Consider the following 25,767-nt stretch of genomic DNA (forward strand, 5'->3'; position numbering starts at 1 on the left):
GCTGTACTTGCATTGTCACCCAAACTACATTTGCATACCAACTCAAATTTCAAGTCGATGCCATTAACCGTTGAAAAGTTCCGTCCTGCGGAGACGATCCTGGCCGGACTACCAGGATGCCACTACCAGATTATTGTATTGTCACGCAATTTACATAACTATGCCAAATTTCAAGACAATCCGACTACTAGAAGTGGGTCAAATTTAACTTGCAAGATTTGACCCGCACATGTGATACATTGCAAGTTAAATAAATAAAAGCTTTTAAAATGGTTTCAAAAGCATTTTTTCCGTCCATTTACATGATGTCTTAGGGGTTGAGGTATAAAAAAAATGGTCCACCGGACCTCCTGGCAACATTCAGAATCATTATTTGCTTTCTGCTTTCTGCTTTGCTTTTTGCTTTTTTCTGAGTTCAAAACTATTCACAGACTGCGGTCCTCTAATTTTGCACTCAACTCCCTCCAGAACCCGCTATAGTAGTTGTAAAGACGTGGTAAAGACTTACCCCCTTATTCATAAAACTTAACAAGCCTATGTTAACTAACAAATGCTTTGTCTCTTTCTAACAAATACAAATGTCGAAGTGACAGATAAGGACAAACGAATTTTAGCGGCATTTTAACTAAAATAGGTTTGATTGTCGTTTATGAATAAGGGGGTAAAAATGTCGTGTGGACATTGCAGTAGCTGCTATTCAACAGTAGTTTGCTTATAAAAGAAAACAGACAATAGAAAAGAGATATATTGAACTTGTATTGAACAATAAACTCCTTATTAAAATTATTATTTTGTATTTTTTTTGTGTTTGCTGTTTATTGTTTGTTTTGATTTTGTTGTATTTGTGTGTCTGTGAATGTGAATAAATGTCATCTTTCTTAGTTTTCTTTCTTTCTTTATTACTGTTTCTCCATCCGCAGGTGTACCACCACTGCATATACGGCATCAGGCACGATTTCCTCTGCGCCAACTACACCGCCTTCGATCAGAAGACCTTCATCTGCCAGTTCGTCTCCGTCGTGGACTGCAAGAACTCGGCTAACTACTTCCACAGGTGAATTGGGAAAAAAACGACATTCGGTTTGGTCCCTCATTTCCGTATTATATTTTTTATCGATTGTAGATTTATAATGTAGCTCATTCCTGTAGACAGTTTTATTTTCACTTGTCGTTTTTTGTAAAAATTAATTGAAATCTTATTTCGGCAAACCACACGTTTCGAGAGATTAATAGGTTTTGAGCCTTGGTCTGTTTGATTAAAAAAAATCTGGGATTGACAACTGTGTTGTCAAATGTCGCCGTACAACGACACATAGGTACGTACACACACACCTACACACACGTACGTATGTATGACGACCGAAGTTGTTAGAGAACCTGACTACGGAGCTTGAGGTCCCGGGTTCGATTCCCGGCCGGGGCAGATATTTGTATGAACAATATGAATGTTTGTTCTCGGGTCATGGATGTTTAAAAAAATATGTATTTATGTATGTATTTATCTATATAAGTATGTTTATCCGTTGCCTAGTACCCATAGTACAAGCTTTGCTTAGTTTGGGACTAGGCCAATTGGTGTCAAGTGTCCCATGTGTTTTTTTTTATTTTTTTATTTATGTACGTCGAGATTTGACCCTCGGGGGATTCTAAAGCTGGCGCTTATCTCGCTCAAAACATTGGGATAGCTATACAGAAGGGTTGAGTTTTGGGGTCCAGTTGTTGTCGTTAGAGGATGCCAGTGACATCTCTCGACGACGTGTTTGCCTTATAGGTAGGGGGGTCGTTTATTTTATTTTAGGTTAGGTTAGTAATTAATTTGGTATTGCTATTTGATGTTAATTTTTTTTTTTAATTTGACATTGTATAGTTTAATTTTATTTTATTTCAGACAGCATTAGTTTATTATTTATTAGACATATATTTTGATTAAAAATTTTGTTATTAAAAATTATGAATGTGTTAAAAAAAACCATTGAGCTTTAAGATCAGCAGTGAACCTTCATGTCGATATTCTTGGGAACATAAGTGTGGTGGTTTCCCCTTATATTCCACACCGCACTAAAAGTTTGGGAATTTGCCGGGATAAAAAGTGGCCAGCTATCTAAATACCACATTTCATCCAAATCCGTCCGAGAAGGCGTAACAAACATACACGTACACACATACAAAGCCCGTTGCTTTAGGATAAAAACTATCCTATGTTCTTTCCCGGGACTCAAAAAATATCTATATACCGAATTTCATCTAAATCGGTTTAGCGGTTTAGACGTGATGAAATAACAAACAAACAGACTTCCAAACTTTCGCATTAATAACATAAGTAGGATTAAGGATTTATGAAATAATTTCAGGAACGATGCCCTATACAAAGCGACTACAACTACAACGATCGCCCCGCCCCCTACAACCCCAACGACCAGTACTACGGCCCGCCCCCGCCCGCGCACGCGCCGACCCCACAGATACGACTACTATGACGACGATTACTACTATCCAGCGAGGGACGACTATGAGTATGAAGACAGGTAAGCGCTTCTCCTTCTATCATCATCCCAGCCTATATACGTCCCACTGCTGGGTCCCAGGGCTTGGGCTATAGTTCCCACGCGGGCCCAGTGCGGATTGGGAACTTCACATGCACCATTGAATTGCTTCGCAGGTTTTTGCAGGTTTCCTCGCGATGTTTTCCTTCACCGCAAAGCTCGTGGTAAATTTCAAATGTAATTCCGCACATGAATTTGGAAAAACTCAGAGGTGCGAGCCGGGGTTTGAACCCACGACCCTCTGTTTGAGAGGCGATAGGTCAAACCACTAGGCCACCACGGCTTTTTTTTCTCCTTCTATATATTCTTCTTCTTCTCTTTTAAAATAATTGGCTTTTCTGTCCTAATTAAAAGGACAATTTCGCCAGTGTTAAAGTAAACTCTTTGAGATACGTTGTACGGTGATTGTAGTTTTTGCAACTTGATAGCAAAATTCCAGAAACCACGTGGAGACCACTTGCGCATTAAAAAATGACAGACACGAGAGCAATATAGAATTTTGTGAACACTGTTCACTGTTAAGGTTAACCGTCGCATAAAACACTATCAAACTTATACTTCAACTACCTAGCCAAAGAAACAGAAACAGCAAAATTAGATATTGTGTACATCCGCCATCCCCTATACATCCCTGTATTATTATTGTTCTTTTACTATGTCATTTTGTATTTAATTTAAACTGTAGCTATTAAGTATTTTATTTGTAATTATTTTATTTTGAAAAAAATACTTTCTGCCAAGTTTCTTACGGCGCATTCTTCTTAGCAATGATGGTATTTCCGAAAGCGCTGGTAGTTTAAAAAGTTACGTGTAAAAGTGCCCATTGCGGCCTATTTACTAATAAATAATTTGATATTCTGAAATTGAATTTGACGCGGTTTGCACGGAGCGGTTGGACGCCTATCGCACCCGCCCGCAGGCTGCGCCAGCGCAGTGCACCGGCGCCAGCTAGCGTATACCCGTATATAAGGGACAATGCACTTATGGTTGCATTAAATGAATTATGAAGTAGTCCGGACTTGCATGGAGTATTGCTGTCACCTCCCAAAGTCTTCAACATGCTCCGATCTTCTGCGCGGTGGATCGTTTCACCGATGAACATTAAGATTTTCGGATCAGACCGTTTCTTTGGGCATCTTCTGGGTCTTTACCTTCTATTTTGCTGGTCACCATCAGTTTTTCTAGGTTTTCAGAATTATAGTTACTCAAACTGGACAGTGGCATTTTATTTTTCAAGATATCTTTTCGTTTTTTCTGTCACTTGTGCTACTAACATTTTGCTTTATTTTAAAAATTAGTCAAAACTATCAATGGTTTCTTTAGCTCATCTTGATTCTAGAGATCCTGACGGATCTTTTGCGTAAATGCAACTTTTTTACACATGTGCGTGTTAACTTGGTAGAAGACCTACAAAATTACCATTAGTTAATTAGGTTCTTATTTAATTACAGAGGAGGCAGAAGGAGGCCCAGACCACGTCCTCAGGGCAGACCTGGTGGAAGAAAGCGTAGACCCATGGATGACTATGAGGATGAAAGGTATAATGAATTGAATTAAACAACGTAGAATAGTCTGACTAACGAATTTTGGCAGGAAGGAATAGCGACTAATGAATAAATACGATTGGGAACACATTATTTCATAGATAAATAAATATCCATTACAAATCACTTCATAAGAGGAGTTGACTCACGCATTTTTTTTGCAAACAAAATGAAAATGAATAGTTTCTATTCTTAAATAAAAACATTAATTCTAATTCATTCAGAATGATCTCAGCCATAGTCAAAATCTAATTCAAGATATTCAATGCCTAAAATTTACTTATATTTTATAATACTTTTATAGATACGAGCGTCGTTCTCGACCAAGAAACGAGCAACCAGAAGACGACTACGATGAAAGGAGACCGTATGACAGACCCATGAGACCAGGAAAAAGACCATTTCAGGAAAGAAGGCCATATGACGACGAAGAAGAGAGAAGACCTGGCTACAGACAAGGAAGCAGAAGACCCAGACCTAGGGATGAAGAAGAAGATAGATACAGAGAAGATGACAGACCACGAATCAAAGATAGACCAATTGAGAAACGTCCACGCGATGAAGTAAGAACTGGAGATGATTTTGATGCAGATGAAATAAGAAATGGAAGACCAAGAGAAGAAACTCGATCGCGAGAAGAAAGGCCAAAAGTTGGATTTAAGTCACGCGATGAGGTCAAAGCACGTGATGAAATCAGACCAAGGGACGACATAAGACCACGTGAAGAAATAAGATCAAGAGATGAAGTCAGGCCGCGTGATGAAGTTAGACCTAGAGATGAGATAAGACCAAGAGATGAAGTCAGAAATCGTGATGAAATTAGACCTCGCGATAAAATTAGACCAAGAGATGAAAGACCACGTGATGAAATTAGACCAAGAGATGAGAGACCAAGAGAAGAACTGATGAGACCTAGAGATGAAGTCAGACCACATGACGAGAAACCTCGTGATGAAAGAAGACCTCCAAGAGAAGAAGGTTCAAATTCTGCCAGGACTTTGTTTAACGAGGGTCGCAGACATAAAGGTGATAGAGAAAAACCTAAAGAAGAAAGGCCTTTCAAAGATGAACCGAAGCCAGAAAGAGCGTACGATGATGACAGGTATCGGGAAGAAAGACGGCAGCCTCCAACTGCGCCTGAGGGCCAACCCTTAGTAAAACCTAACGGTCGTGGAATATATAGTATGCCAAGAGCCGCACCTAAAATCAAAAGACCAGTACCTGCTAATGAAAGGAATAAGTATGAATACGTTCCTATTGCAACAACAAAAGCACCGCACAGAGCTGAAGATGATGAGTATTATGATGACTACGAAGAGGAAGATACTAGAAGACCTTCGTCTTCTGGAAAGACTAGCACGGTTCAGGAAAGACCAAAGTATGAACCAGTAGTAAAAGAGAAGTTCAAACCGTCAAGGCCGCATCATTCAAGTCCAACTCCTAAACCTAAAACTAAAAAACCAATAGACTATGATGATGATGAATATTATTACGAACCATTAAAATCACAGAAATATACATATAGCCAAAAAGTAAGAGAACCTCCAAGAATTAAAGATACAGATGATTATTATGATGAATACGATGACAAAAGAGAGAAAGAACGCGTTATTATCAAATCAAAAGACGAAGATATATCAAGCAAAATTAAGGATTTAAAACCTAATGTAAAAGTACTAAAGCGTCCTTTTTTACCGTCTAGGGGTGGTAGTCCCTACTTGCCTAGGGGCTTGCAACCAGTTGCTGGTAAAGACCTAACTGCTCCTCCTAATACCACCCCGAAACCCACTACGACCTCCACTACTACTACGACTTCCACAACCACTACCACTACTCCAAAACCTACTACCGTCAGCACTACAACAACAACATCAACAACTACAGAAAAACCAACAACTACTACAGAAAAACGTACAACTACAACAGAAAGACTTACGACAACATCAGTAACCACAGAAAAGCCCACAACAACGGACCTCTTCAAAGACGATTACGAAGAAGAATATTATGATGAAGAAGATATAGATTACGACAAAAAAGAAACAACTACAGAATTAGAAGAAACCAAGCAAAAACCTACTACAACAACATCAACAACAACTACGACAACAGAACGGTCAACAACAGAAGCATCATCCAAAGATCAAGCTAAGTTTTTAGCAGCAAAAGTTCTAAGAGTATATAATGACAACTATCAAGCTATCAAAGACAAATTAGAAACCACTTTATCACCTGGTGATTATCTAAAGCCTTATTTAGCTGCCGAACAAGCTGCAGCCGAAGAAGAAAAACTAGCAGAAATTAGAGAACAAGAAGCAGAAACAAGAGAAAAAGAAGCAAAAAATAAAAACAAACAATATTATGAGTCCAGACAAACAGAAGCACCGTTTAAGCCTTCCCCTCAAGTGCCAGAAGTAAAACCAGAAATTTCTAACCCTTATACAGCAACAGGCAAACCTTTAAGAATACCAGAAAATATACCAATAAAACAAAATTTGGCTGATTCTATAGAAAACGATTATGACGTAAGGCTAAATGAAGCTATTACTCCAAATTTACCAAACGTTAACGTAAGAAATAACATACCAAGTGGTTTTACAGTTCCTAGTGATAGAGATTATACGTTTTCTAGATTCAGGAATAGCTTTCAACAAGAACCACAGTACGCGGCATCAGAATTGACTAATTACGAAGTTAGAAGAAGACCACAGATTTCTGGAGTTAGTATAAGAACGCCATCATCTTATTATTTGCAACCACAGAGGTACACAGATCTTCAAAGACCCCAGAGGCATTTGGTCTTTGATGTGAGACCTCAAGGCGTGGTCTATAATGCACAAAAAACGGTGCAGTATTATTAAAAACTATAATAGGGTCTCAACTGTTTTTCTTAGTCTTCCAATTGCGTTATTTAAATTGAAAGTATTTCAAAAATTATAATGCTCTTAACTGAAGACGTACCTACTGATAGCACTTCATTTGGCGTATTCGCTAAAATATTTGCATCAGGAAAAGAGACGAACTACATCATTTTTAATGTGAACAAGGGAGACGCCAACAGCTTTTTGGTAGCAAAAAGTATCTTAGTTCATCCGTCGGTAGATTTGTACATATTTTCTCATTTAAAGCCCTAATTCTACTTTTATTGAAATAGTATCGCATTTCTTCATGAAAAGGATAATGAGGAGTTTTAATTTATTTTTTGCTTTTCGATGTAGGCAGGGTATCTCTCAAAATTCGAAATGGTGACCCTACCAAGCGGACACAGTGTCTGCTCTATCAAAAAGCTCAGTGTTGTTTCTATACCAGGGTTTTTTTATTCTTATGGATGGGGTAACCTTTGAAAGATTGCAAAAACCTGTTGATTGTAACTAATGTTTTTTTTTATTATTTCTTCTACTTACACGCTTCAGGTTTTCTAACTTAAGTCATTTTAGTTAATTCAATATCACTGCCAATTATAATGACATTTTAGTTTTAGAAAATAACATTCCAGTTTTGGTGAGTGTTCCGACAGAGTTGAAATGAAGTTTTTGTAAAGATTTTTTTTTTTTTTTTTATGGTTTTGTATATTTCTATTTTTAAGTAATTAACAATACTCTTAGTTACCTTATTGGTAAGTAAAAAGATAATTTTTCAAAGGTTGCCAACAGTCTTGCACTGAGTAATTTAACTATGTAAATTTTATAAATATTGAACAACAATTAATGTACGCGTAATTTAAGATATATTTTTTCTAAAAATATAAGAAAATACCTATGACATGTTTGGTTTTATTTCAAATACCAATTTTAAGTTATTTTATATGTGTATGTCCTTAATATAATGCAGGAAGATGATATTTTATATAAAACATCTCTAGAAATTCTCGGAAACTGCTTTTTTTGCTTGTCACGTAGACACAGTTATGCCTTCCAAAATGGAATTTATAACGAAAAGAAACTACTTTTTCCTTCGAAACTTAACTTCGAACTCTTAAGAGGCTGACTGTTTATTTTGTTGTTTTTTTTTGAACTACTACAAACACTTATTGAGGTTAATAATACACAAGTTTAAATCAATTTAAAGTATTTATATATCTGATAAAGCTTACACCATTTATAAATTAAATTTATACATCAAATTATTTTCTATTTCACTAACAAACACATTTTTTAAATATAAAAGCCACATATTTTCACTCGTTTCATCAGATAAGGTACAATATACCAAACTTACACACATACACATCATACATACATATACACATCATAGCCAGGACTTTTGACTGTCATTGTGCTTCTAGCCGTCCAGCTAACATTCGCAAAAAGAGATCCAAGATGTTTTTATATTAAAAACTCATTTTTTAAAAAAGGTGCCTATATTCTTTCTGTGGACCCTTCACTTATGTTTGTCAAATAAATTATTTGTTGTTGTTGTTGTTGTAACTCTTTATTGTACATAAAACATATGAAAATTACAATTAACAAGAGAAAGAGATGTACAAAGGCGAACTTATCCCTTAAAGGGATCTCTTCCAGTTAACCATTGAACGATTGAAAGGACAACAGAAACAAGAGTAGTATTTGTATTTGTTTGTATTTCAAATTTTTATTGCTTTTGCGACAGGCGATGGTATGTGGGGGGCCTTACATTTTTCAAACTGTCATACCTTTTAGCACAGCCACAAATTACTTACACTAGCAAAAGGTCGTCCTGTTTTAAAAAGCCTAGGTAGTTAGGAGCACGTACCCTATCAAATAACATAAAATTCAAAAATAATAATGCACCAAACGCATAATGGTCATTTGGCATAAATTAACTCAGAAATACGATATTTGACAACTCCTGATTTTGCCATATCTTAATATTATTATGAAAATATAGATAAACAGATACCCCCTTATTCATAAAACTTAACAAGCCTATGTTAACTAACAAATGCTTTGTCCCTTTCTAACAAATACAAATGTCGAAGTGACAGATAAGGACAAACGAATTTTAGCGGCATTTTAACTAAAATAGGTTTGATTGTCGTTTATGAATAAGGGGGATAGTGTTTAGCGAAGAGAAAATTAAAATCGGTTGAAAATTGGATTTATAGTGATTTTTTGAATAATCTATATACCTGTCTCTTTCTCAAACGCTTTTCTCTATGCAGCAAGTATGGCGGTACTGGCGTGTGACGTCACATGCCAGTATGTCGTTCTCTGTCTAATCTTGAATTTCAAACCTTTATAACTTTGTTATTTGTAAAGGTACCTTAAAAATTGTTTTTCTATTCGATAACAGGCATTGTGTAGTTTTAATTTATAAAAAATATACCTACAAAATAGTCAAATAGCGTATTGCCACCTCTACAAAATAAACCTAACCAATCCGAAATCAATCTATAGATTTATAAAGATCATAAAAGTTCGTCTAATCAATAGTTTCACCAAAAATAATGTTACTTATATCAAATGACACTGCGCATCTACTCTCATAATTTTCGCGTTTTTTTTTGTTCCACTAGATGGAAAACGAGCAAGTGGGTCACCTAATGGTAAGAGATCACCACCGCCCATAAACACCAGCAACACCAGGGGGATTGCAGATGCGTTGCCAATCTAGGGGCCTAATATGGGATACCTCACGTGTCAGTTATTTCACCGGCAGTCTTACTCTCCACGCTGAAACACAACAGTGCAAGCACTGCTGCTTCACGGCAGGATTAGCGAGCAAGATGGTGGTAGCAATGCGGGCGGACCTTGCACAAGACACATTTTTTTCCTGACGAAATCATTTTTTTTTAGAAATTATTAAATTGGTTAACTTGAAGAACTATAAAGGGTAGGTTAGGTTTGCTTTATAACAATTCAGAATAATTAATGGGCTCAGATAAAATGAGTTTATTGAAAACAAAGCATTACGTTACAAACATTACATTATGAATTTTGACTTTATAAATGTTAATTACACTTTATTAGCACATCATCATCCTGTCATTTCTCTTATTAACCGTTAATTTCATGTGTTTTATCACCATATACATTAAGGAGTTATACAATACAACTCATCGTAATAACCGAAGTAGAACGCTGAAAGTGAAGATGGGCAGGACATATTGCTAGAATGGACCACAGTCGTTGGGCGAGGAGAGTCCTGGAGTGGAAACCCCGTGCTAACACCGCGGTAGAGGACGACCACCAAAAAGATGGACAGATGATATCCGGCAGCAAGCTGGCGTAAACTGGATGGGAGTGGCAATGAATAGGCAAGACTGGAAAAGTAGAGAGGAGGCCTATGTCCGAAGACGTGCGCTATAAGGGCTGTTATAGATAGATAGATAGATAGATAGACAATACAACTCAAGTAAAGGCTAGCATTTTTAGCATTTAGTGAGATTAGATATTTAACTATAAATAACACTTATCACTACTAGTAGAAAGCGAAGATTTCGCGAGAATCATAATCTTAGTCAGCCCAGCCGACTATTACAGAGCCCTTCTAACACTTTACCAAGATAACATAGCATTAATGATAAAAAATATATTAATTATACTTATAATTTACAAACTGGAATTATCAAACTCATTCCGACTAGTTCTATATTTTGTACTCCATGATTTTTCAAACGCTCCATTTTCTACTCCATTTCCATTTTCTTCAAACGATCTCCAATCTTTTCCATTCTTATCGTTATGGCCATTTTCACTAACTTTACTGTCTTCATTTAGCTTTTCTCCATTTGATTTCTCTCCATTGAATTCCTCTCCATTAACTTTTTCTCCATTGCTTCCATTTTTAACCATAACATTGTTCTTCAAAGGTTTCGGAGTATCCCCAATCTGTATATTTTCTACACAAGCTATCCTCATTTCGTTTCCATTAAATTCCTTGACATTTTTAGATTCAACATCTCCATTGGTCGTTGCAGTTATTTCCTCAGTATTTTCAGGGCTATGGATGAGACGGTTGAAGAAGAAGGCACTATGGTAGAAGAGATATGCGGAAAGAGATATTCCGCATTGGTAGATGCAGACTTGCCACCAATTCATGACGCCGAAGACGCCATACAACCAGCAGCCAGCGAAGAAGTAGATTGAATAGAAACTGTGGAAGAAACAAGTAAAGATGAGCGTAATTGTAATAAAAAAAACAGTACCTATAATGTATTTTTTTTTAAATGACTTAAGAAAATATTAAATATATCATAGGACACTTCACACCAATTGATCTAGTCTCAAACTAAGCAAACCTTGTACTATGGATACTAGGCAACGGATAAACATACTTATATAGATAAATAAACACTTAAATACAATAAATACATATTGAACATCCATGACCCGAGAACAAACATTCGTATCATTCATACAAATATCTGCCCCGGCCGGGGATCGAACCCGGAACCTCAAGCTTCGTAGTCAGGTTCTCTAACCACTTGGCCATCTGGTCGTCAATGTAACGGGAAGTTAATTAACTGAATGAACGACCCGTGGGACATTTTTTGCTTGCCTGTAACAACTTTCTCGGTTCGTTATTTCACGTGTTGATACCAAAAGGAGATTGACAAGGTTTGAAAAAATGCTGCCCCGAAATAGTCACTTGCGTTACTTCTATTGGTAAAAACATAATATTTTCAAAATTGACGATTAGTACTGAATTAACTAAATGACAATTAGTACTCTACTATAAATAACATGGCTGTTGTGATTTATCTTAAAGCGCATTCGTATAGTTTAGTGTTAGCCTAAGGAGCATAAATCAATCTTTAAGAAAAAACTGCGGCGAATGCTTATTGAAAAACAAAACAAATCAAGTTAGCTTAAGCGTAAATGAAGAATACATCAGTGTAATAAAACAAAATCCATTCAAGGTAAGACTCACATTGATGCCTCTGTTCTAATTGACTATTCTGCTCTGTTTAGATGATTTACCATCTTATTTCATGCTCATTTTACCTTTTTTTTTAACTTTTTCTCTGTTCCTAAAAAGTATGTTGCTGGTATATTTTTGATAGTAACAGAAATACCTATACCCGGCTCTTGAGTTAAATTTTACGCTGTGGGACGGGCGCAGGCTGAAAATCAGCGCTGCAAGTTTCTTATTCTCGCAGCTTATGCTGAGCCTGATTCCATTGCTACCCGCTTACGTGTAATTGTTTTTTTTTAATTGTGTAGTCTTATTTTCTGTGGCAATAAATTATTTTATTATTATTATTATTATAATGCAGTGTGTTTAGTCTGGGCAGCAAAGTTGTACCCGAGCAAAGTCGGGACAGTTTGCTAAATTAATGATAAACTTGTACAAAGGTACTTACACCACAGCATAGAAGATATTAATGAAGACATAGATGATCGTCTCGACCTTGACGTCAGTAGGATACCGTCTGCTGGTGAGTATGGTCTCGATGATGAGGACAATGATGATGTTGGTGTGGACGCAGTGGTTCAGCCACCAGGGCAGGATCTGGTCGTAGACCGTGGGGAAGACCAGTTCCCGGTCGATGAAGTAGAGTGCCCAGAACATGAAGTGGACGAACTGGAATGTATTGATGAAATTAATTAGCTACTGTATTTTTTTTTTGAAGATTTAAGCACACATGGCTATTCGTTGATTATTGCTAGTACAGAAGATAAGGTTACGCTTTCTGGTTCCATCCTCAGCTATAACAATTTAATTTTTAGGATTCTGTAGAGGAATACGAAATCACATTCCTTAGGAGTAAGGAATGTAATTTCTCGATGTCCTTTTATCCAGGGTTTTTTATTTAGCAGTCTGAAAAAACTACTAGTGCTAGAAAGGTGTAATGCACATTTAAATAAATAATAACTACGCTGACGAAGTGGTCAAAAATTATTTTTTATAGGCAGTTTATAGCACTATAAGGGCTTATTTCATTGCAAATTTCTAGTTTCTAAGACAACCGGAAGGACCATATAGGGGCATTTTCACAAAAAAGTGTACCTTTTCATATTGTTTCAATTTTGGAAAAAACATGGTTTTTCCAACTCAGAATCAAGAGCACAATCGAATCAGATAGTTTAAAAAAATGTCTCAAAAAATGACAGTATGGGCGTCACAAAACTGTGTCAGAAAATTTTGTATGAAAAAGTCAAACACATTTTTAAAGAAAAGGGAATATACACTTTTTTTTAAAACGCCCATAGATTCTTTAATTTTAGTTACGGCAATTTGAATAAAACCACTTTTTTTACTTATTCTTGAGAAAAAGGGTCTTGAAGGACAGACGACCAGCAAAGTGACCCTATAAGGGTTCAGTTTGCGGATTGTCGAAGTTCGTATTGTACCGTCCCTCTCGCTCTCGTGTTAAATAGTATAAGTGTCAGAGGGACCGCACGACACGAACTTCGAGTTTCGTAGTAGCCCTGCTGAGCCCTTCGGTATACTTGTACAGTCAACAAAACTGACTCGCGTACCAGGGTCTAACCTTTTCATAATCAATTTCGCTGTGATTTCTTTGGCAGACCTATGAGGTGCCAACATGATATTAGTAGCACAAAGGTTCCTGGTAAGTGATTCAGTTTCCTTAACTGTACTAAGGAACCCTAAAAAGAGAGTAAAGGCTTACACAAGTAAACGGGAATACAAGTCCATTGAACACGATGTCCCTGAAGTATTTAATCTTCTGGCCGAATTTGCCGCCCTCCTTGTCTAACCATTGAAGCACGTCGTACGTCAGAGCGAGACAGAGAAACGTAGTCTGGAACGACTGTAGACAAATGAATCAGTTTAATTTATGATAAATTGAATTAATGGGCATTAAAATAAGTAACAAAAATATCATCATGCATCATGCCCATTCTTGACCCAACTAAATTTCCCATGAGGGCTATCGTTTTTTGTCTTTCTAGATGGCGCCACTGTTGCGTGAGGTTTTTAAGTGTGGCTTTCAAAGTCTGTTATTACGGGCGTGAAAACAAAGTTTAGATTAAAATCATATTTAATACACCTTAAAACCATACCATAAAAATATCGAGCAACCACAGTGTTGCGTAGTCCCGTTTTGTTCAGAAAAAAAGGGAGGACAAAAGTTTCCGAAAGACAAAACTGTCTCAAAACACAGACATTCATTGCCCCGTAACGCATAATTGCCATAATTAATTTCAGGTAATGCAATAATATTCACAAAATTATTCTAATTATAAATAAACCCACGTAGCTCACCCAAAAACTATGAGATTTGATATTTCGGAGACCTCACGCTACACTAGCGCCTCTAGCGGCGAATTCATACGCGATAGCCCTCATTGTGCAACTATGCTCAAACGTCATATGATGATTATTACATTTCTAACTTTCACTAGTGTATTCCAGGCGTAGCAAACCCTATCATTACACGTGCCTCGTGCGAGTGAACACGAGTTATGCGATAGACAGAGAAGCATAAAGTAGGCACGATTCTTATGCCTAAACATCACTTTTGTACGGCAGTGAAGCTTCTGTACTTGTAATTACTTATTCTGTGGTTATACATACAAACACCTATTTATAAAGAAGTGTTATAAATAAAATCGATTAGTATAAAATGGATCACAGAAGTTTATGTGCGCATTCTACTAAATATGTGCCGCACAGGACTAGCGGACTTGACTGTGATCATGATTTATCACGATAACCTTACGCCAGTATTCGTCATTAATTAATAATTGGATCCTGATAAACGTAATTAAAATTTGATATATGTTTAGTCTGCGCGATTAAAATGTTTAAGATTTAGGGTTAAGATTATAAAATACTTACAAAGATACAACCGCAATATTTCTTTGCATTTATAATAATGAAGCCGTGGTGGCCGAGTGGTTTGACCTATGGCCTCTCAAGCAGAGGATCGTGGGTTCAAACCCCGGCTCGCACCTCTGAGTTTTTCGAAATTCATGTGCGGAATTACATTTGAAATTTACCACGAGCTTTACAGTGAAGGAAAACATCGTGAGGAAACCTGCACAACCTGCGAAGCAATTCAATGGTGTGTGTGAAGTTTCCAATCCGCACTGGGCCCGCGTGGGAACTACTGCCCAAGCCCTCTCATTCTGAGGGGAGGCCTGTGCCCTGCAGTGGGACGTATATAGGCTGGCATGATTTATCATATAGCTTTGGGATTTTTTTATTTTTATATTGTGTTTTTTTAGAGAGGTTACGTATTTAAATGACGAAAAATACAGTGAGAAAAATTTTTGGGAAATTTCTCGCAGAAAATTGAGAGTTGGGAAATAAAACAGTTTGGCAAACGATAACTTAGAAATAATATTTCTTCGAATAGGCAGGATATCGGGTAAGATCTGTAGACAATAGAGTAGTCTCTCGCATAAGGTTCATGTACTTAGATAAAGTAGGTTGCTACTAATTACCCTTTGACCTCACGTGTTCATTATAATAATTAGATTTATGTCAAAACAGTAAAACAGATAACGCTTATTAAAGCTAATTAGTTCAAAGACGTAGACGCATGGCCTATAGTAACTGTGAAGTATTCTCCTGGATGACCACTTTACCGTTGTTATTTTATAAGCATCGATAATAGGGTAGATACCTAAATAGATTATAATCTTTATTCTTCAAAACAAAGACATGGCTTGGTAACTAAAGAGTAATAAAATTAACAATTCAACAGTCAAAATTATGCCCGAAACAACGAATAATACAATAGCAAATCCATACTAATATTATAAATGCGAAAGTGTGTGTTTGTCCGTCTTTCACGTCGAAACGGAGCGACAGATCGACATGACTTTTGGCATAGAGATAGTTTATGGGCCAAAGAGTGACATAGGCTACTTTTTATCCCGGAAAAATGCACAGTTCCCGAGGGAACAGCGCGCGATTACAGAATTCCATGCGGGCAAAGGCTAGTAAAAACATAACAATTAAACATATCAGGTACAAATGAGAAGTCATGTGATGCACTGAAGAACAGAAGGGTTACCTACTACGAAATTCAAAAAACGAAGTTCATATCGTGCCGTCCCGTTGGCGCTAATATTATTTAATACGAGAGTAAGAGGGATGGCATGGCACCATACAAACTTCGATTTTCGGATTTCGTTTATGCCTTCAGGCGCAGGCTCAGCACGTGCGCAATCTCGTCAATTCAATTCAATTCAATATATTGTGAAGAATTGTGTATAGTACATCCATCCCAGCCTATATACGTCCCACTGCTGGGCACAGGCCTCCTCTCAGAACAAGAGGGCTTGGGCCATAGTTCCCACGCGGGCCCAGTGCGGATTGGGAACTTCACACGCACCATTGAATTGCTTCGGAGGTTTATACAGGTTTACTCAAGATGTTTTCTTACACCGCAAAGCTCGTGGTAAATTTCAAATGTAATTCCGCACGTGAATTTCGAAAAACTCAGAGGTGCGAGCCGGGGTTTGGACCCACGACCCTATACATACATGGGTGATAGTACATAGGTGTTCAATAATTGCACTCTTACGGTTAAGTCTCACTGAACCCTTACCTTTTCAGGCGTTCACACTTTTGCTTACAAAATATAATCAAAAAAAAATAAGTACAATAAAATAAAATAATAATAATTGTAATGTAATAAACAATTTAATATACAAAAGATCAATATTGTAAAGCAATGAAAATACAAATATCACAATGAGATAAATAAATGTCACAATAAAATTATATAATTAATAATAAATTACATACTAAGAATCAATTTAAAAAATCTTTAATAGAGTAGAAAATTTTTCATTTATCCATTCTTTAGTCTTTTCCTTAAATATACTTAATTTGCATTCTTTGTAATCGTCAGGTAACCTATTATAAATTTTGATACACACAATGTAGGAGTTTTTGGAATTTAGGGCTAGTTTAACTAAAGGTTGATACAATTTATCTTTATACTAACTCCGAACTGTGTTTGTATACATATCTTGTCTTTCAGTAAAGAGAGCCTTATATGTTTGTGTACAAAAGCGCAAACCTCCAAAATATACAAACCCGCTACAGTGAGAATGCCATGTTGAATGAAATAGGGCGACATGATTATATTTTTTTTTAATTATTATTACTCAAATAAAAAACAAAAGAAGTACAGAAATACTTATAACTATAAACCTCTGCCAAACTGCGTAGCATATATATTGATCTTAGGTTGAATATTGCTCTGATACAACACTTCTGAACCAAAAACAATTTCTCCATATCCACACAAAAAGAGTGTATGAACTAATAGTATTTTTTAGAATTCCCATGGCAATTTTGTAAAATCCCGGTATTCAATTCAACTGCCGTATCTGATGGTCTAGTTTCGTTTTATAATAAACCCGTAAAATAAAAAAAATTAAGGAAGTTATTTTGTAGTCAAAATACTACAAACAGGTCTGATTACGCTAAACACCCGAGTAATATTAAAGTTAAGTGAAGTTATTTTTTACCAAGGTTTTTTAAACCATAAAACAAAAACAAACAAAAGTTTTGTTTGATTATATTATTTTTATTGTTTTTTTTTTTAATTTAATAAACTTGTGAGCAAAAATTTGATCAAAATTATCTGAAAACGACTCTTATCGTATCGTAAAATATCATTGATTTTCTGTGCTATACTTTCGTATAATATGAGGACAACGAAACCCAAAATTTAACCGCCCAAATCTTGAAAAGCCTACAGCTACCTCGATATAAATTACGGACGTCGTTGCGGAAGGCATGGGGGGGACGGCTGCGAGCGCTTATCTCACGAGCGATAAAGACAGCAATATCCCAAACGAATACCTAACGGCGCGCGCGGCCGGCAGGGAAACTTTTCTTAAACACGGGACAGTCTCAACGTCCCGCACTTCGCCTAAGTCAACAACCGATAACAATACCCTTATGTTAAAGCAAATACAATTATATTTACGCTGTAGATAGCTAGGGTAATTTTCTTGTTAGTAGGCAAAATGTTTCGTAATCGTTGATTGAATTATCTGTAATTAACGCTAGCAAGCTAATTTTTTTAGGGATCCATAGGTCATTGTTTGTCAGAACCTTTTTAGGGTTCCGTAGCCAAAATGGCAAAAACGGAAGCCCTTATAGTTTCACCATGTCTGTCTGTCTGTCGGTCTGTCCGTCCGCGGCTTTGCTCAGGGGCTATCAATGCTAGAAAGCTGTAATTTTGAACGATTATATATGTAAACTATGCCGATAAAATGGTACAGTGTGGTGTAGTGGTGATCTCTTACCATCAGGAGACCCACTTGCTCGATTGCCATCCAGGCGAATAAAAAAAAAACTTACAAAATTCCATCCAGTAAGATACGCCGCTCTGAACATCTTCAGCATCCGTATCTCTTTAAATTCACCGTCCAAATTGATGCCAGCGGCGAAATTGACCACATAACCGTGTGGAATATCACTGCCATGTGAAAAACAGTCTTCCAGTATAACCTGGCATCACTTCTGTCAAAAAGTTTCTCATTTTCTGTTATCAAAACACATAGGACGTTATAGAAAATATTGTTCTCTTTCCATAACACATCCATTTCAATTACCACGATTTTTTACTTTTTACCACGAAAATTTTCGGTTTTACCACAATTTTTTCTTAGGTTTCCCACAATTTTTTGTTGAAATATTTTACTTTAAAAATCGAACGTTTTCAATTTATGTATGTATGTTGTTAAAAATTATTAAATATCACATTTTTTTTATTTTGGTGTTTAAATCAGCACTAATTTGGATTTGTAATATATTTTGACGTATTGTCTAATTGATAATTTACTTACAAAGACATCCGCTTATTAAGCTAGTTTAAAGCAAATATCAGTGGGTAGATAACAGCGCATTCAATTTGTTTTGCACTGGGTTGCCATATTTAACTAAATACCCTTTCTCTGAGAAATAAATATCGCGGCTCAACGTCTATTGGGCAAATTGGCCTGGCATGACGCGGGGCGGTTTAAAAAAAACAAACCGGCCAAGTGCGAGTCGGACTCGCGCACGAAGGGTTCCGTACATTATCTGTACAACATTAGACATTAGCAAAAAACGGCAAAAAAAAAACACGTTTGTTTTAAGGGAGCCCCGTAAATATTTATTTTATTTTAATTTAATTTAATATTTTTAAAGTGAATATACTACTAAACGGAAACGGACAGCCAGACAGACACTAGGGTCTCAGTAATAGGGTTCCGTTGGCACCCTTTGGGACGGACCCCTAAAAAAATAATTTATTTATTTGCCAAAATTCGGCACAACAAGGAAATCTATATATTTCACACGATTGTGTTAAGCTGAAACATGGATGCAAAGAAAAACCAGAAAAATTGACCAGCGCTGGGAATCGAACCCAGGTCTTGTCCTCAGCAATCCGTGCTGCGTGCTATTCCCCTAGACACCCACAGGACAGGGTCTAGACACGAATTTCTCCTATGCACCAACATTTCAACTTGCTTTATTTTCAAAGCGATATTATTTACAACAAAAAGCGTGAAAAAAAATTAGAACAAAAAATTAACCGACTACAAAAAACCATGAAAATAATTTTCTACCAGTCTGAAGTCGGTCGGTGCCTCAGCACGAGCCAGCAGGAGTGGACATGTAGTCATCTACTCAATTACGCACTTTATTTGGGCTTCAATCACTCCTGCTGGCTCGTGCTGAGGCATCGGCCGACTTCAGACTGGTAGAAAATTATTTTCATGGTTTTTGTAGTCGGTTAATTTTTTTTTCACGCTTTTTGGTGTAAAAAAATAATATAAGATACACTAGTTTAATATCAACTGATCGTCACCTTTAACGAACGATTACTTTTTCCGATGCGGAGACGTTCATTATTGAGGAGTCCTGGTGCTTCGGATCACCACCCGTTTTACCATATGCATTACGAGGAGCGTAAATTCCTTAGCAACTGTGTCAAAGTAATTAAAATTCAACCCGTGAAATACTTGTTATTGAGTAGTAACTCCAATGGTCAACTGTGGTCTTCGTCATCAGTTCCACGTCACCAAATGATGATACCCTCGATTTCCTTAAGATCCGATCTTCAGATCCTAATTTGCTGCTTATGGGACCTAATTGAAAGCATTCCTAGACGAACTAAAAAAAAATTTCAAATCGGTTCATAAATTACGGATTTCTGAGGTAACAAACATTAAAAAAAAGAACTTTTTTTTGAAGTCGGTTAGAAAGCGAAATTAGGACAATATTTTTTCATCCCAGCCTATATACTACGTTCCACTGCTGGGCACAGGGCTCCTCTTAGAATGAGAGGGCAATAATTTTGTCCTCAAAGAAATGGTACTTACTAGAAAACTAAAATAGAAAATGAAATGGTTTTTAATTTCACCCATATCAGTCAGTCACAGTCAAAATATCTTTATTCAATTTAGGCTATAACAAGCACTTATGAATGTCAAAATCTACCACCGGTATGCATTAATTTAAAAATATTTTGATGGTTAACAATGATAATAAAAACGGTTCTTCTTTTATCTTAAACATATTATACGAGTAAGTAAACTAAACTCCTTATTGCAAATAAAATACATTAAAATTCAACTGATGCACAGAAAGTAAATTCTAATGTAAATTACATACAACTTTTTTTAGTGCGAGTCTAATGTCGTACAATTAAATCAAAAACCCTAATTACCCTATTTTAAGTGACTGGCTAATCATCATCATCCTAGCCTATATACGTCCCATGCAGGGCACAGGCCTCCCCTCAGAATGAAGGGCTTGGGCAGTAGTTCCCACGCGCCCAGTGCGGATTGGGAACTTCACACACACCATTGAATTGCTTCGCAGGTTGTGCAGGTTTCCTCACGATGTTTTCCTTTACCGTACCGTACCGTACCGACTGGCTAAAACAATTCAAAAAGTCACGTGACAGACGAACGGACAGCTCTCATACTGGTCTTGTTGACATCGCTTACAAGAATATCCCTCTAAATTAGTTATTTTATATTAACACTGGTAACACTCCGTTATCATTTACCTATAACGAAATGAACCATGCAAGGGTCATTCCTTGACGTTTGATGGTCAATTTGGTATCATTCATTGTCCATTCGCTTTCGTTGCGTTCGTGGTGGCCTAGTGGTGACCTAAGGCCTTATAATCAGAGAATCGAGGGGTCAAATCCGGGTCGCATCGTGAGTTTTTTTTTTAATTCATGTGTTAAATTACATTAAATTTATCACGAGCTTTAAGTGAAGAGAATTGCACAAAGCTGCGAAGCAATTCAACGGTGTGTGTGAAGTTCCCAAGCCGCACTGGGCCCGCGTGGGAACTGCGAACCAAGCCATCTTATTCTAAGAGGAGGCTGTGCCTAGCAGCGGAACGTATATAGGCTGGAATGATAATATAAGACATTGTAAAAAAAAGACAAATTTTATTTTACTTTAAGGTTTTTTTTTACCGATTTTCTGTTGAAAATATTTTTTGACAAATCGAACCTAATCTAGAACTCAGAATAGGATTTACTGAGGAGGGAACTAGGATTTACTAAGGGACTAGGGAACTAGGATTTACTAAGGGACTAGGGAACTTGGATTTACTAAGGGACTATAGGGAACTAAGATTTACTAAGGGACTAGGGAACTAGGATTTACTAAGGAACTAGAGAACTAGGATTTACTTACTAAGAGACTAGGGAACTAATATTTACGAAGGGACTAGGGGAATAGGATTTACTAAGGGACTAGGGAACTAGGATTTACTAAGGGACTAGGGAACTAAGATTTACTAAGGGACGAGGGAACTAGGATTTACTAAGGTACTAGGGAACTGAAATTTACTAAGGGACTAAGATTTACTAAGGGACGAGGGAACTAGGATTTACTAAGGTACTAAGGAACTGAAATTTACTAAGGGACTAGGGAGCTAGGATTTACTAAGGGAGGTAACTAGGATTTATCGCCTTTGCTTTTCTTTCTGTGTATTTGTATTTCTTTTTATTTTATTTTTATCTACAATAAAGAGTTTACATAAATACTACTATCCCTAACCGCTTTCGACAAATCTGTTCAGAGTTTAGCGACCTAGAACAGATGAGGTTCCAATAACTAATTATAGCACATGCAAATCAGAGCACCACAGATATAGATTACACTAGATAACGCAAACACCTCAATCCGTATGAAACCCATCGTGTCACTTTTTTATATCTACTGTGACGTCTCAAAAGCGAATTAGCGATGTGAATTCCCCGATGTTCACGCTAAATTGATTCAAATGCGCCGCCCGCCCTCGCCGTGGGGCTCGAGTCAGTCACTAGTCATGATTAGTCAGTTAGCGGTCAGTCTTTGTATTGGGGCCAACCCCGACGTTTGATCGGGGTTCGGACACGCGAAGAAGATGCATTTGCGTAATCTAGTGTAATCTATATCTGTGCAGAGCACATTCTAATAGAATGATCGTACAACATCATCCCACTATCAGGTTGATAGGTTATCAATCGGTTATCGTTAATTAACGTTGGGTCATTGATTGTCTGGACGCAGCATGAGACAGGGCAAGGCTTGACTGTCAGAGGCATTTTTAAAAAATAGCGTCACAAAGGGTGAAATTTTGAACAGGGTTAAATTTCGCATAATTTTTGAAAGTCATAATGTAATGTTTGTCATAATTCTCTGAATCCGCAATGATCAGAATTGGGCAGTTTGCTGATTACAAAAACACAGTTTTTACATCTATACTTTTTTATTCATTTGTTTTTGTGGCCGCAAACTGTATTTAGAGTTCCGTATCTATCAAAAGGTGCCAACGGGACCCTATTACTGAGACTCCGCTGTCTGTCCAGGGTTCTATCTCTTGAGCCGTAATAGCTAAACACTTAGGTATAGTTACTAAGAATAAAATAAAGTTAAAAATGAAAGGGGGTCGTCATACAAGAAACGTTTTTTTAGCGTTTTTTGGTTGCTAAGCGTTGCTAGACAGCCTACGGTTGCTGGGGGCATGGGTTGTTTGAATGGTTATAAATACTAGAAGTTTGCGGCCTTACCAAAAATTACAATCAGCAAAAAAGTTTGCATTCGATTTTTTTACAAAAACTTATTACTGAACAGTTTTTAAAACATTATAGGTGCGGAGGTACGGAATCCTTAATGTGATACGAGTCCGGCTAGCACTTGAACGATTTTTTCTTTCTTAACTAAATTCTCAGAGCGATTTCGCCCTACATTGTCGCGATTTCGTCCGATAATAACGGTGCCGTATTATCGGACGTAGTGCAAAAATACTCTTCAAAATCATAAATACTTTTGTTTTTCCTTTTGCACAATAAAAAGTATAAAAAAACCGGCCAAGAGCGTGGCGAACACGCCCAAAATAGGGTTCCGTAGCCATTACGAAAAAATTAAGTAATATTTTTCTAAGGATTTCGTATTTTACACGGAATCTTAAAAGTTTAGGTATATTTTATACCTTATGCTGCTATTTACTCATAAACTACTAATAATTCTCCAGCAAACTTAGCCGTTATAGTTTTCCTTGAAAGTTTGATATACTTACTACCATCATGATTTTTTCGAATTTTGCCGCTCCGTTTTATATTTTAGAGGGGGAGGGGGACGCTTGATTTTAATGAAAATTTGCACTTTAAAGTTGAATATTTCGCAAAGAAATCACTGAATCGAAAAATCGTTTATCAAACCCCTAATGGTTTTAAAAGACCTATCCAATTATACCCCACAATATAGGGTTGAATGTGAAAAAAAATAAAATACACCCCACTTTAGTCATCATTCAATTCATTTGCAATTTTTGCGAGGGAGTACCAAAAAAATGTTTATATAATTAATTTATAATATATATATTTATAAGACAGACAGACAGACAGCAGACATGGCGAAACTATAAGGGTTCCGTTTTGCCATTTTGACTCCAGAACCCTAAAAAACAAACAAACAACATTCCACAAAATTCCAATTCGTCGCATATCCAGGCATAAATAGAAAAACAAATTCCTCATTTCACTATTCATATGGTCTTTGCACTTTAAAAGTATTACTGTCGATATTACTGACACGATAACATGATGAGTCAAAAAGGCAAGGTGGAAAAAAACATTTCAAAAACATTATTGATATTGATTGTAATATTATAAGTATTTTATCACTAATATACGAACGATAACTGTAGTAAGACAGCTTATGCTTCTAATATTAATATTACTTTAGCTATAAACTATTTACTAATAGAGTAAATTTGCACATCACTTTTGACGATTGATTCTGCTATCGTTGCTTTTTAATGAGATCGTCATACAGGTATTATACCAACGTATACTTCTTTTTTTTTAGCATTAGAAAAAGGGTAAACAATCTGACAAGTCTTTTTATTGAAAAAACGTTTTAACGTATTCACTGCCACCGACGCATATATGTTTATATTACGCATATTGTTTATATGTTATAAACCACAACAAATATATAAGAATTAGCAAGGATGTGTGATCTTTTCCTTTATTTTGGTATCATAACTATAGTTATTGATTTTTAACACATTCACTGCCACCTGACTTGATTTCCACAGTGCCACCGACGCACATGTGCGTTTCAATGTGTAAATGAATATTATGACAGCGGCACTAGGCGAAGTTGCGGAAACGCATATTTTCAATTCAATTTTCATATTTTTTCTAAAAATTGAATTGAAATATGCGTTTCCGCAAACTTCGCCTAGTGCCGCTGTCATAATAAAATATTCATACACATTGAACGCACATGTGCGTCGGTGGCACCTGTGGAAATCAAGTCAGTGGCAGTCAATGTGTTAAAAATCAATAACTATAGTTATGATACCAAAAAATAAAGTAAAAGATCACACATCCTTGCTAATTCTTACATATTTCTGCTGGCTTATTTTTCAAAAGTATTTTTCAATAAAAAGACACGTCAGGATCGCTTACCTTCTTTCTAATGCTAAAAAAAAAGCAGCAATGAGGTTTCCGGCAAAATATCGCTAGATGGCGTTGGTATCGAGAGGTCCGTTTGACGTTAGTTTTGCTTGCGATTGGCTCATTTAGTTATTCAACCAATCAGAAACAAGACACTAATGTCAATGTCAAAGTTATCAAACGCACCACAGATACTACCGCCAACTGGCCTCTCGCGGAAACCCTCATTATATTGACACGAAGTCAATATTGACAGTATTAGGGTCTACTTTTAACATTCTACACGATCGTTCATCCACCATTACCTCTCATATTTCGTTTTCTACAATTTTTTCCGTACAACGGGCAAAAACCTACTAGACACTGCAGTCCCCTTAGTGTAAGTTTTCGGTTACAAAATAAGTCTCGATCGCGTTCGCGTTAAAATCTCAATTGTATGCAAAATGAACACAAATTGAGACTTAACACTAAACGAGATCGAGACGTATTTTGTAACCGAAAACTTACACTAAGGTACACTAGGGCTACTACGAAACTCGAAACTCGAAGTTCGTGTCGTGCGGTCCCTCTGACACTTAACTATTTAATACGAGAGCGCGAGGGACGGTAAGAGACGAACTTCGAGTTTCGAATTTCTAACCCTGCTGGCAAAATTGTCCAGCTGACAGAGCCATATTAAAAAAAAAACAACGTTCTACCCACAGTAAAAAAAAAATCAGTGATCTGTTTGAAAAACAGATATGTGTAGGTATAAAATATTGCTGGTGGAAGCAATCCTCGAATATAGGAGACAGTGGAAGTGACAACTACAGCCTAGACTGATCCTCCCACCAAAAAAACTGACGATGACAGCATT

At 36.7% G+C, this 25,767-nt stretch overlaps 1 protein-coding gene and 1 pseudogene across 7 annotated transcripts in view; one reads left to right on the forward strand and one right to left on the reverse strand.

Moving 5' to 3' along the window:
- The window catches only part of LOC141443398 (uncharacterized), an 83,621-nt gene extending 75,772 nt beyond the window's left edge, over positions 1-7,849 (forward strand). For all 7 annotated transcript variants that reach the window (XM_074108651.1, XM_074108655.1, XM_074108654.1 and 4 more), the window contains 4 exons: positions 921-1,054; positions 2,352-2,525; positions 3,995-4,081; positions 4,392-7,849. In XM_074108651.1, coding sequence (XP_073964752.1) covers positions 921-1,054; positions 2,352-2,525; positions 3,995-4,081; positions 4,392-6,948 — 2,952 coding nt within the window. In that variant the 3' untranslated portion in view covers positions 6,949-7,849. The remainder of the gene's footprint in view (positions 1-920; positions 1,055-2,351; positions 2,526-3,994; positions 4,082-4,391) is intronic.
- Positions 7,850-9,942: 2,093 nt separating this feature from the next.
- Positions 9,943-18,796, reverse strand: LOC141443403 (androgen-dependent TFPI-regulating protein-like; annotated as a pseudogene).
- Between the last annotated feature and the right edge of the window lie 6,971 nt (positions 18,797-25,767).

The sequence above is a fragment of the Choristoneura fumiferana genome, chromosome 27 (assembly GCF_025370935.1).
Source record: "Choristoneura fumiferana chromosome 27, NRCan_CFum_1, whole genome shotgun sequence".
NCBI lineage: Eukaryota > Metazoa > Arthropoda > Insecta > Lepidoptera > Tortricidae > Choristoneura > Choristoneura fumiferana.